Genomic DNA, 13,344 nt, shown 5'->3' on the forward strand with positions numbered 1-13,344 from the left:
AGATGTGGCTATAAAGCAATCAAATGGATTCTTTAGCACCTTTCTTCAGTTAACGCATGGTGTTAAAGATTGCAATTGTAGTACCCCCTGCTGTTTTATGTAGAGGAGAATTCTAAGGCACAGGAATATGTACCTTATGGTCTATATTCCTTTTATTTCTCTTACATTCTTGCTGGTTCCTGCCCTTTTCTAAACCATGCTTTGGATTCAAAATTGCTTTGACTGGATGAGTAAATTGAGAACCATAATGGTTTGAAGAGCCTTCTTGGTAGGGCAAAGGGTTTTAGTGTGTAACAAGAGATACATACCTTATTTTTGGTTCGTGTCACACAAAGCAAATGGCATCCAGATAACTGCCCTCACAATGGGGACTTGGTATATAACTACTTGAGTGACAGATCTTTTGTAGAATGCTTATGAAAAGCAAACAGCAGTGGCTTCCATGCCTAGCTATGTCTTAACAGGTTTATAGTGGAATACTGAGTGCTGAAAGCAGGTGATCACACTCATTGCTATTTATCCAGATTGGACAATATTTTAAAGGAGACTAATAAAGTATACTTCCTAATCTTTCATTGCTAATGAAGTATACTTGTTAATAATTCATTGTTTTTCTGATCTTATTTCTTAATAGAATTTTACTTTCCATAGTGACATGTAGTCTTTTTGTATACTTTTAAGTAATAGTTTCAGGTGAATTTGATATGAACTGTAAAATCTGATTTCTTGTCTTCAGGCAATTAAATGTTTTATTGTAAATTTCATTGATCTCTTTAAGTCCAAGTAGAAGAAAATATTTTAAAAATTGTTCCTGAAATATATTTTTTTAATCCAAAACTTAAAATTTTTGTTTCAGTGATTCCAAATCTAAGAAGTCAGTAGCTTATAATTATGCGTGCATACTTATTTTGGTGGTGGTTCAGTCTTCCAGTGATGTTCAAATGCTAGAACAACATGCAGCGTCTCTCTTGAAGCTTTGTAAAGCAGATGAAAATAATGCTAAATTGCAAGGTATGGTACTTAATTTATTTTAAGCATTTGTGATATGTGAAGGAACAAACCTTTGAATATCTGTAATTAGTGCTTCATCATGTTTTGATAATATACCTAGTAATACTGTTTTTAACTTCCTGAAATTACCTTTTATGAAGATGGTTTATAGAAACTATAGGTTGATAAAATGCTTTAGTATATAAATAAAATAGTTTTTACAAGTGTCTTTTCTGGAAAGTCATGAAAATTGGTGGTTTGTTGAAATTTCTAATCAAAATGGAAGAGGTTTAAAGACAAACTAAAAAGTTTAGTTTTGGGTGTAGTTTTGCTTCTGCATGTTTTGCTGTATCTGTAGAAGTAAAACACAAACTACAACTTAGAAATCTAATTTGTTTTGTCCTCCAAAGTAAAGAATAGTAAATACGAATATTATTTTTTAAAGTATATAAATGTGTATTGAATGATATTTATGGCAAACCTCATGTGGGCAGCTTTGGAAAGTTTAAGATACTTAATTATAATTAGGCATCTTATTACAGTTGTACCGAAGTTATTTTCTGTACTAAAGCACTAATAATACCTTCTGTATTTTTTCTGGGTGTTGGGTATTATGGCTTTTGTTTTATTATTATTTCTTATATCTTTCAGCTATATATATTCTATATATAAGAAAGAGTTAATTTTAAAATGCATGGGGAAAATAACTTCTGTACAGCTGTAATTCCTGTGGAGGAGTGTAGAACCAAGGAAAGACCTGGCTACTATTTTCTATTTCCCATATGGCATCTGGAACTGGTGTATCACTTTTTACATTAAAGTGCTTTTCTAGAAACATTTTTGGTGATAGAATATAGGAGTTATGGCATACCTTCTGTGAGAATTTTGAGTTTGTTTGCAGCAAATGGTAGATTTTATTTGTGTTTATTCTATAAACAAAGTTTGCTGTCATTCTTTTGGGATGATAATTTTACAAAGGTAAATAAGGAAGTTGACAAAATTTAAAATTCTGTTAAAAAGCTGGCACGGTGGCTCAAGCCTGTAATCCCAGCGCTTTGGGAGGCTGAGGCAGGTGGATCACGAGGTCAAGAGATCGAGACCATCCTGGTCAACATGGTGAAACCCCGTCTCTACTAAAAATACAAAAAACTAGCTGGGCATGGTGGCTACTCAGGAGGCTGAGGCAGGAGAATTGCCTGAACCCAGGAGGTGGAGGTTGCGGTGAGCTGAGATCACACCACTGCACTCTAGCCTGGGTAACAAGAGTGAAACTCCGTCTTAAAAAAAAAATTCTGTTAGAGGAAAAGGCACTCAGCAAAATGTCTCCCCTTGGATTTGATTCCTTTTGAAATTAATAGATTTTGTTTATACTTTTTTTGGGGGGGGTGTGAGAGACAGTGGCAAAGATAGGTGAATAAACACTGTGTTATATTTATAAGCAGTCTTTCATAATTTTTAATGTTGTAAATTGTTGCAAAAATGTTTTAATTATGTAGACTATTTAAGCATTTAAGTGTCGAAATCTTCAGAAACCAGATTACTAAGAGTAGGCACTTCTTATTTAGTATAGTAGGGCGTATTTACATTTCATTTTAAAACTAAATTGTTTAAGCTCAGCGTGGTTGCTCACGCTTGTAATTCCAACACTTTTAGAGGCTGGGGTAATTGGATCAGTTGAACCCAGGAGTTTGAGACCAGTCTGGGCAACATGGTGAAACCCCATCTCTACAAAACAATACAAAAATTAGCCAGGTGTGGTGGTGCACGCCTGTAGTCCTAGCTACTTCAGAGGCTGAGGGAAGAGGATTGATTGGGCCCAGGAGGCTGAGGCTGCAGTGAGCCATGATCACACTGCTACACTTCAACCTGAGCAACAGAATGAAAAACTTGTTTAAAGAATTAGATACAAGTTAATCCCAGTATGAAGTGTAGATGATTGAAATCAACATGAATCTAATAATGCTTTTGTTTGGAAAAAATACTTTCTTTGTTATAAAGCCTTCTATTTTTAAATATTATAAATTACTGTTTTTCTTTTTAAGAACTTGGCAAGTGGCTTGAACCTCTGAAAAACCTTAGATTTGAAATTAACTGCATCCCAAACTTAATTGAATATGTTAAGCAGGTAAGTGTAAAACTTAAAAGTGCTTTGACTTTTTGAAACTGTGTGTTAGTATATGGTGATACTGCATTGAATCACTTGTGTAGATAACGTAGACATTGTTAAGTATCCTTGATTGATTTATTAGACTTTGGGTACAGATTGGTATGTGCATGTAGATGGATATGTGATTATATGCATATGTGAACACACACATGCACATATCCCTGTATACTGTACTACTTTTTACTACTGGATTCTGTCCTGTTTTTCCCTCTGAAATGGAAATAGTATCACCTACCATCTTGATGACATTCATAAGTATTTTAAATGCTGTATTTGATTAAACTGTTTCAGTTTAACTTTAATCTTTGAAAAAGAATTTCTTGGAAAATATTTAGGTGAAAATTGATGGGGCCAATTTCAGATCATTGCAATAGGGGCTAGTTCTCTTTGTTAATTTCGGATGGTTAAATCTGCAGTTGAAATAATTCATAACAGTTAAAATTCGTAAGACACATAATGCAGTTTTAAAATTTTATACTGAAGGCCGGGCGCATTTTCTTACTGTGAGCCTCAGATTACAGGCTCAAGCCTGTAATCCTAGCACTTTGGGAGGCCGAGGCGGGTGGATCATGAGGTCAAGAGATCAAGACCATCCTGGTCAACATGGTGAAACCCCGTCTCTACTAAAAATACAAAAAATTAGCTGGGCATGGTGGCGGGTGCCTGTAATCCCAGCGACTCAGGAGGCTGAGGCAGCAGAATTGCCTGAATCCAGGAGGTGGAGGTTGCTTGCGGTGAGCGGAGATCGCGCCTTTGCACTCCAGCCTGGGTAACGAGCAAAACTCCGTCTCAAAAAAAAAAAATTATATTCAATTCAAGTAATTGATAATGGAAAGAATTACAGAATTGTTTGTTAGTCTTGGAAGGTGTTTTTTCTTCTCTGTTCATTAATTGAGCCATTATGTAGCATAGGAAGAAGAACTAAAAGTACTCATATATACGTAAAAAGTTTCAAGTTAGAAGGGCAGAATGGATCTTGAATTATCTCTAATTTAGCAGGAGAAATCTGTGTGTGTGTGTGTGTGTGTGAGAGAGAGAGAGAGAGAGAGAGAGAGAGTATGTAAGCCATCTTGGTTTTGGAATTGCAGTGTATGTTATTAAAATAATTTGTGTATATTGTTTAATCTGTTGCTGTTGTGACCCACAGCAAAGTGTTGTTTGAGTTTATCTGCTTCAGATTTTTCTTTACTGATTTCTCTGCCTTTGTCTTCTTTGACTCCAACTCTTTTACTTCCTATGGTGCCATCATATTCTTCCGTTTTCTTACTGTGAGCCTCAGATGACATCTAGAGCTTTTCATTACATTTTCTTTTATTTAGGAGAAGTACAATTAATATCCTGTAAATTTAGATGGTCATGTATTCTGGTGTACTTGTGCATGGTTAAGTGAGTATTAACAAGGTGTTCAATAAATAGTGACGGTTTGAGTAAAACTATTTAATCAGTAAGAAATTTAATTCTAGAAAATTGAATTACATGCTGTATTTAAAAGAGTTGATTTTTGGACGGGCATGGTGGCTCATGCCTGTAATCCCAGCACTTTGGAAGTCCGAAGTGGGCGGATCCCGAGACTAGGAATTCAAATCAGCCTGACCAACATGGCAAACCCCGTCTGTACTAAAAATACAAAAATTAGCCAGTCATGGTGGTGGACACCTGTAGTCACAGCTACTTAGGAGACTGAGGCAGGAGAATCATTTGTACCTGGGAGGCGGAGGTTGGAATGAACTGAGATCATGCCACTGTACTCCAGCCTGGTCAACAGAGCAAGACTCCATCTCAAAAAAAAAAAAAAAATTGATTTTTACATAAACCTTTATCCCATTAATTTCCATTAATTGTGATTATTATAAGTGGCTCTCAACCCAACATGGACTATAAAAAGTTAATCCAAGACAGAAACTTTACTCTGTGTCTCCCTGCTGCCTTATGTAATTTGTGGAATTATAAGGAAAAAGATTAGAATAAGAGTAGCTAAAGTGGGGAATATATGCGAGAAAGGGACTCTTTTTATTTTTTAAGTTTACGTACTGTGGCTCAGAAACTGAGATAATAACTTTTTTTTTTTTTGGTCTAGAGTCTACCATGAGCTAAAAGGTAGTAACGTTTTTTCAATGTTATTTCTTCCAAGTTTTTTCTTTTTTTTTTGAGATGGAGTCTTGGTCTGTCGCCCATGCTGGAGTGCAGTGGTTTGATGCTGGCTCACTGCAACCTCTGCTTCCCAGGTTCAAGCAATTCTCCTGCCTCAGCCTCCCGAGTAGCTGAGATTACGGGTGTGTGCTATCACACCTGGTTAATTTTTGTATTTTTATTAGAGAAGGAGTTTCACCATGTTGGTCAGGCTGGTCTTGAACTCCCAACCTCAGGTGATCCACCTGCCTCAGCCTCCCAAAGTTCTGGGATTATAGACATGAGCCATCACACCTGGCCCCAAGTTTTTAAACCATGCTATTCTGTGAAAGCTAAGAAAACTGAAGCAAAACTGTTTGTTACCTAGAAAGATAGCATAGGCAAGTGCTAAGGACATAGGCAATTTTATTTGTTTTTCCTCTAACCTGTGCCCCACCTGGCTACAATAAACTAGACTCCCTTGGTATCTGTATTTAAAAAAATTTAAGTCATGTAGGCCAAAAACATTCCCTGTTGCTTCCTCAGTTTTGAAGGAAGTTTAATACTCACAGGGCTTTTTACTTTTTTCCAAACAGGGTTTCACTATGTCGCCCAGGCTGGAGTACAATGACATGATCATAGTTTACTCTAAATATGATCACTCCCAAGCTGAAGTGATCCTTCCACTTCAGCCTCCTGAGTGGCTGGAACTATAGGCATGCACCATGATGCCTGGCTGAGTTTTAAATATTTTGTAGAGGTAGGGTCTCACTATGTTGCCCAGGCTGGTCTCAAACTCCTGGGCTCAAGTGATCCTCCCACCTCAACCTCCCAGAGTGCTGACATAACAGTTCTGAGCCACTGCACCCAGCCCCCACAGGATTTTAAGAATATAGTAATTGCTTCGTTTTTGGCAGAGAAGATGTATGAAAAGAGTGGATAGAAAATAACCATTTTAAACTCTTAACATTTCTTTATCTTTGTTCTAGTTGGTTCTTTTCAATGAGGTTGTACATTTCAATTCTTTTTATTTACATAATATTGCATATAGTACAACATATGCCAGAGATAAATAATCTTGATAAATTCATTTAGCTCTAGGGCCTTAATCATGTTTTAAATTTACTTAATAAATATAAAATATTATATGTTCTTAACTTGGAGCTCATATTTTTAACTAATTCCTTGTCTGGAATTTTTTGTTGATCTGATGGGTACTAAGAAATGAAACATTTTGTTCATTTTTATTTTTAAAGAATATTGATAACTTGATGACCCCAGAAGGAGTTGGCCTTACCACTGCCTTACGTGTTCTCTGTAATATTGCATGCCCACCACCTCCTGTTGAAGGTAATGTGACTACTATATTTTTAAAAAAATACTATTCTTAAGGCTAGAATAAATATCATTTATTAAATATTTAGTTTAATAATTATTAAATGTTATTTATAATATTTAAGTGTAATTAAATATAAACATTTGTCATAAATATTTATAAAAATTTATTATAAATATAAAAACCATAAATAATTAAATATCATTTATTAAATATTCAGTTTAATAATTAATAATTCTTAATCTTAACATATAAATAATTAGTTTTGTTTCTTTTCCTTATCCTATATAAAGGTCAACAGAAAGACCTGAAATGGAATCTTGCCGTAATTCAGCTTTTTTCTGCTGAAGGAATGGACACATTTATTCGAGTTCTGCAAAAATTGAACAGTATTCTGACTCAGCCTTGGAGGCTCCATGTCAACATGGGGACTACCCTTCACAGAGTTACTACTATTTCAATGGCTCGCTGCACCCTCACACTTCTTAAAACTATGTTAACGGAACTCCTGAGAGGTGGATCCTTTGAGTTTAAGGACATGCGTGTTCCTTCAGCGCTTGTTACTTTACATATGCTCCTGTGCTCTATCCCCCTCTCAGGTCGTTTGGATAGTGATGAACAGAAAATTCAGAATGATATCATTGATATTTTACTGACTTTTACACAAGGAGTTAATGAAAAACTCACAATCTCAGAAGAGACTCTGGCCAATAATACTTGGTCTTTAATGTTAAAAGAAGTTCTTTCTTCAATCTTGAAGGTTCCTGAAGGATTTTTTTCTGGACTCATACTCCTTTCAGAGCTGCTGCCTCTTCCATTGCCCATGCAAACAACTCAGGTATCACTTCAATATAACATGCATCTTATAAATGACTGCGTAACACTTTTTTTAAAAGCCAGTGATTGTGTTAAAAAACAAAAACCCTCATCTCCCTTCCTCCCAAAAAGACATAAAATAACTGGATGAGGGGGAGATAAAACTGAAGCAAGTTGGTCGTTGAGGAAATACGGGGGTAACATTTTAAGTGAATTTTTGTTAAAGTGAGTTTTATTATGCTGTTATGTATGTTTGTACTTACATATTTCTGTTATTTTAAATCCTTTCCCCCCCTTATGTGTTAGAATTTGCCAATAACTGGGTTGCTTCACCAATGGACTCTACTCAACTAACTGCTCACCTGAGAACAATAAGATTTTTTAGACTCATTGAATTCAAGCAAATGTTTAACTGTATAATAGAAAATTGAATGTTTTAAGCATGCAGTAAAAATGTTCTTTTCATAACAGTTCTTCCTGAACAGTTTTTGTGACTATAAATAAATATTTAAAAAATCTACGTACACAACATTATACTTTTTTAACAGGTTATTGAGCCACATGATATATCAGTGGCACTCAACACCCGAAAATTGTGGAGCATGCACCTTCATGTTCAAGCAAAGTTGCTCCAAGAAATAGTTCGCTCTTTCTCTGGCACAACCTGCCAGCCCATTCAACATATGTTACGGCGTATTTGTGTTCAATTGTGTGACCTTGCCTCACCAACTGCACTTCTGATTATGAGAACTGTGTTGGATTTGATTGTAGAAGACTTGCAAAGGTATTTTCATTTTGCATTAAAAATTTTTTCCTCAAGTTATTTTTGACACATATATTTTTTCCCTTATAATTTGGAAACTAGGGTTTGGAATGCCCAGCTAACATATATACATGTAAATATACACATATACCTACATATACACACATATTTATATATGAATACTTATAGACTTTTTAAATTAGAAAGCTTTATTTCATCATTTCATGTGCAAGCTATCTTGACAATCTTGTTTTTTGGGTTTTTAAATGGTGAATTCTAAAGAAGTACTCTGATTTAAGAAAATATATTTTTGGAAACCTGAATTTATAAAATTTTTGCAGTAATTGTAAAATTCCAGAGAAGTTGTCATTATATCCAAGGAATTAAATGTTTTATGCAAAATTTGTGTAAGTTGATGTGTATTGAGAAATAAATAGTAGTTAAACAATGCCTTAAGATCAAAAACATTGTTTACTAAATGTATTGATTTTATTTCAGCACTTCAGAAGATAAAGAAAAACAGTATACTAGCCAAACCACCAGGTTGCTTGCTCTTCTTGATGCTCTGGCTTCACACAAAGCTTGTAAATTAGCTATTTTGCATCTAATTAATGGAACTATTAAAGGTGATGAAAGATATGCAGAGATATTCCAGGATCTTTTAGCTTTGGTGCGGTCTCCTGGAGACAGTGTTATTCGCCAACAGTGTGTTGAATATATCACATCCATTTTGCAGTCTCTCTGTGATCAGGTATTTATACTTATTTTATAGTATCTCTCTCTCTCTCTCTCTCTCTCTCTCTCTGTCTGTCTCTCTGTGTGTGTGCATTTAAGTATCTTTTTTTTTTTGTATTTAAGTATCTTAATGTAAGTCTTGGCTTTCATCTGTATTTTATTATTCCTGCTATTCATGGGTTTCTCTGAAGAGCTTTATTTTTTTCCTTCAAAACCTTGGGTAATTGTTTTATGTGCCACTGTTTCTGTATTTTTTAGGGTCTAATTAATTTTCCTTGTAATTACATTATATTCCAAGTCATTCTTTTCTTTTTTTTTGAGATGGAGTCTCGTTCTGTCACCCAGGCTGGAGTGCAATGGTGGGATCTCAGCCCACTGCAACCGCCATCCGCTGGGTTCAAGTGATTCTCCTGCCTCAGCTTCCCAAGTAGCTGAGATTACAGGCACACAACACCATGCCTGGTAAATTTTTGTATTTTTTAGTTGAGATGATGTTTCACCATGTCGGTCAGGCTGGTCTCGAACTCCTGACCTCAGGTGATCACCTGCCTTGGCCTCCCAAAGTGCTGAGATTATAGGTGTGAGCCACCACGACTGGTCACAACAAGTCATTCTTAAATTTTGTAGCTTTGTGATTGGTTGAATTAATATGTTCGCTGTTAGGGAAACTTTTGAAGACTACTACACTTTTAGTGTGTTTCAGACTACTTTGCTTGTAGATGTTGGCTAACAGTAGTAGTATTTTTTCCTGTTGTCTATGTTATTGACTTCCAGTTTATGGTTTCATGGGTTGATGAGAGTTGTTTTAACTTTTAAAGCCCATTATGATTGAGATGTTTGGAGATTTCTGTGCCTAATTAGGCTTGTCATTTTAGCTTGTCAGCATGCTCTTGCAGAGTGGTCATCAAATGAGATTTTTTTTCAGACAGAATAAGTCCCATGTTGGAAGACTTTTTTGTATCTTAACAAATACTCAGTTTGGTTACATTTAAGACTCAGGTCAAGAAAGAACATTTTTCTGGTATGACTTATTTTCACAAAAAAGGGAACTTGGTAGAAAGGATATTTTAAGTCCTTGTACCTCAAAGTGTCCATTTGATTGGTATTTCTTATATAATTCACTTTGGGTTGCATGACTACATTGAATAGCACTATAACATCCTAGCTGCCTTGTTCATGTAAATCTCACTGATGGCCTCACTTTGCTATGTTGTCCTTCTGATTTGAGCCTTGTTTTATAGTAATTAAAGGTGATAAAATATAATCAAATATGCTCTTGTTGTAAAATTCAGTTTACTTCTATAAAGAATAGTGGGAGTTTTTAGAATTATCATTAGCTAAACTTAGCATTGAATTTAGAAGTATATATGTCAAGTAGAGGGAAATATTTGATTGGAAGACTGTGGTTAAATGTTTATTTCCCTTATCCATCCACTTTCTGGTATTTTAAATTGCAGGGGGCTTTTCTTGCTTTTTTTTTTTTTGAGATGGAATCTGCCCTGTTGCCCAGGCTGGAGTGCAATGACACAATCTCGGTGCAGCACAACCCCCGCCCCCTGGGTTTAAGCCTCCCAGTAGCTGGGATTACAGGCATATGCCACCCATGTCTGGCCAGTTTTTGTAGTTTTGGTAGAGAGGGTATTTTACTATGTTGGCCAGGCTTATCTTGAACTCTTGGCCTCAAGTGACCCACTCACCTTGGCCTCTGAAAGTGCTGGAATTACAGATGTGAGCCACTGTGCTGATCCTTAAATGCAGTATTAATGTATATTAAACTTTATTTCTCTTGAAAGTTTATTAACCAAAAAAGATGCAGATGAATTAATAGTACAGTAAGTTAAATATTTTAGTACACAATACTTTTTAAATTTAACTTTTTGAAAACAAAATATACTTACTGCAATACAGAAAGAAAAAAATTATTAAAGATGTTTTAAAGTAAAAGTAAAGTAAAATATTTAAATACTCCTTTAGATGTGTGTCCTTGTATTAACTTTTTTAAAAGGGAAAAATGATTTCTTTATTCTTAATGTGTTTAAGTATATGTTTGGGATAGGACAGTAGCAACAACATTTTAATGAGATAGTTACTGAATATTAACTGTTATGTATTTCTCAAAAGTGCTAAGTGATGGTGATAATCATTTAAAAAATCGACCTTTTTCCCTGCTCCCCACAGGACATTGCACTTATTTTACCAAGCTCTTCTGAAGGTTCCATTTCAGAACTGGAGCAACTCTCCAATTCTCTACCAAATAAAGAATTGATGGCCTCAATCTGTGACTGTCTGTTGGCTACGCTAGCTAACCCTGAGAGCAGTTACAACTGTTTACTGACATGTGTCAGAACAATGATGTTTCTTGCAGAGCATGATTATGGATTATTTCATTTAAAAAGGTAATGATTTGTAGTATAGTCTCAGATTTAATTTTTTCCATTCTGTCACTGCCGCCTTACCCCACATTAATTCATACCTATTGTAGAAAGTTGAAGAAATGAGGGCCGGGTGCGGGGTGGCTCACGCCTGTAATCCCAGCACTTTGGGAGGCCGAGGCAGGCGGATCACCTGAAGTCAGGAGTTCAAGACCAGCCTGGCCAACATGGTGAAACCCTGTATCTAAAAAAAAAAAAATAATAATAATAATAAAAAAAAGCCGAAGAAATGATTTCTTTCATGGGAGAAATTTTGTGTGTATGGAAAACATTCATTAGCAATGAAAGGTCATGCTAATAATAGAATATTTGGGATTAAAGATATAAAATGAATAGGTACACAAATTACAGTGGGCATGGTACATCATCTAGAAGGAAATCTCACTATTCCAGGGATGGTAATTCATGCCTTGAGGTCTTTATTTTGTTGTATCCTAAGAGGCGATGGATGCTAGAGGGATTTTATAGACCTTAAAGCTAAAATGCAGATTCTGTGTACAGTTCCACAGTATCTGTGGGGAATTGGATACCAAAATCTATAGATGCTCAAGTCCCTTACATAAAATGGTATAGTATTTGCATATAACCTATGCACATTCTCTTGTATACTTGAAATCACCTCTAGATTACTTATAATACCTAATAATACAGTGTGAATGTTATATAAATAATTGCTTTACTATATCTTAAAATGTATTATTTTTTATTTATATTTATAATATTTTCATTCCATGGTTGGTGGAATCCATGGATGCAGAATCCGTGGGTATAGAGAGCTGACCATATTTTGTTTACTAGAGGAATGGCTGAGATAAAATTAATCTGAAACTATTATATAAATAGCTGAGCATGGTGGCTCACATCTATAATTTCAGCACTTCAGGAGACTGAGCTGGGAGGATCTCTTGGGCCCAGTAGTTCGAGACTAGCCTGGGCAACATAGGGAGACCCTGTTTCTACAAAAAAAGATTAAAAGTTAGTTGAGCATGGTGGCATACACCTGTAGTCCCAGCTACTTGGGAAGCTGAGGTGAGAGGATCACTTAAGCCTGGGAGATTAAGGCTGCAGTGATAATGCCACTGCATTCCAGTTGGGGGAACACAGTGAGACCTTGTCTCAAAAAAAAAAAAAAAAAAAAAAGAAAGAAAGGGAGGGAGGAAGTGAGGGAAGCGACAGAGAAATGATATAAACCTCAGGCTGTTCAGTCTCTCAAGTATAATTTCTACTCTAGTCTTTCTGTCTCTGCCCTGATCTTTTTCTTTGCTAGGAGAAGGAAAGGGGAAGGTACCTGGCTAGTACTTAGATTTATTAAACTACATGGGATTATGAGATAGTAAGGAAGAGGAAACATATATTTCTCTCTTTCTCATTAATTCTTGCAGCATTAGTTGCAAACTTACATTGCAGATACTATGTTTGGTGCTGGCTCTTCCTTTCTCCATCTCCTTGTCCTGACATATCTGCCTCTTCTGTATTCACTCTCAGCTGATGGCACCTGCTTCACATCCATTCCTCATCCCCTGCCCCCATCAGTCTCTCACCAAAGTCTTTAACCTTTTTCCTATTGCCTGGATATTTATTCCATGTCCTTTGAAACTCATACACTGTATTTCCAAAAAACCCAAAAAGCCTTCCTGGTTGGGTTAGGTGCTCCCACAAATATTCTTTGTATACCTCTGCTATTGTATTATCTATGATTTGACTGGGTTTCCTAGACTTAATGTTTCTGGTCCTCTTTTGTTATCTGTAACCTTGTCCTAAGTCCTCTTAACCTCTTCCCTTTTTCCCTTTTAGCCCTTATGTCTTTGCTAAGCTCCAAGTAACCCAGTAATCACCTTGACATTTCTACTTGGCTGTCTAATAGCATCTCATTAAGTCCTGTGGATTATTTCTCCAAAATATATCCTGAATTGGATCCCTCTTCTCTACCTCCATAGCTACTACCTGTATCCAGGCCACTGTAATTTCTTGCATGGCCCATTGCAATAACCTCCTA

The 13,344-nt window shown here is 35.8% G+C and overlaps 1 protein-coding gene across 3 annotated transcripts in view; it reads left to right on the forward strand.

Moving 5' to 3' along the window:
* VIRMA (vir like m6A methyltransferase associated) overlaps positions 1–13,344 on the forward strand; it is a 69,243-nt gene that overhangs the window by 38,781 nt on the left and 17,118 nt on the right. For all 3 annotated transcript variants that reach the window (XM_002759084.7, XM_035277412.3, XM_035277411.3), the window contains 7 exons: positions 857–1,011; positions 3,033–3,115; positions 6,523–6,616; positions 6,896–7,440; positions 7,967–8,202; positions 8,680–8,932; positions 11,095–11,312. In XM_002759084.7, coding sequence (XP_002759130.2) covers positions 857–1,011; positions 3,033–3,115; positions 6,523–6,616; positions 6,896–7,440; positions 7,967–8,202; positions 8,680–8,932; positions 11,095–11,312 — 1,584 coding nt within the window. The remainder of the gene's footprint in view (positions 1–856; positions 1,012–3,032; positions 3,116–6,522; positions 6,617–6,895; positions 7,441–7,966; positions 8,203–8,679; positions 8,933–11,094; positions 11,313–13,344) is intronic.

This window comes from Callithrix jacchus, chromosome 16 (assembly GCF_049354715.1).
Source record: "Callithrix jacchus isolate 240 chromosome 16, calJac240_pri, whole genome shotgun sequence".
Taxonomy (NCBI): Eukaryota; Metazoa; Chordata; class Mammalia; order Primates; family Cebidae; genus Callithrix; species Callithrix jacchus.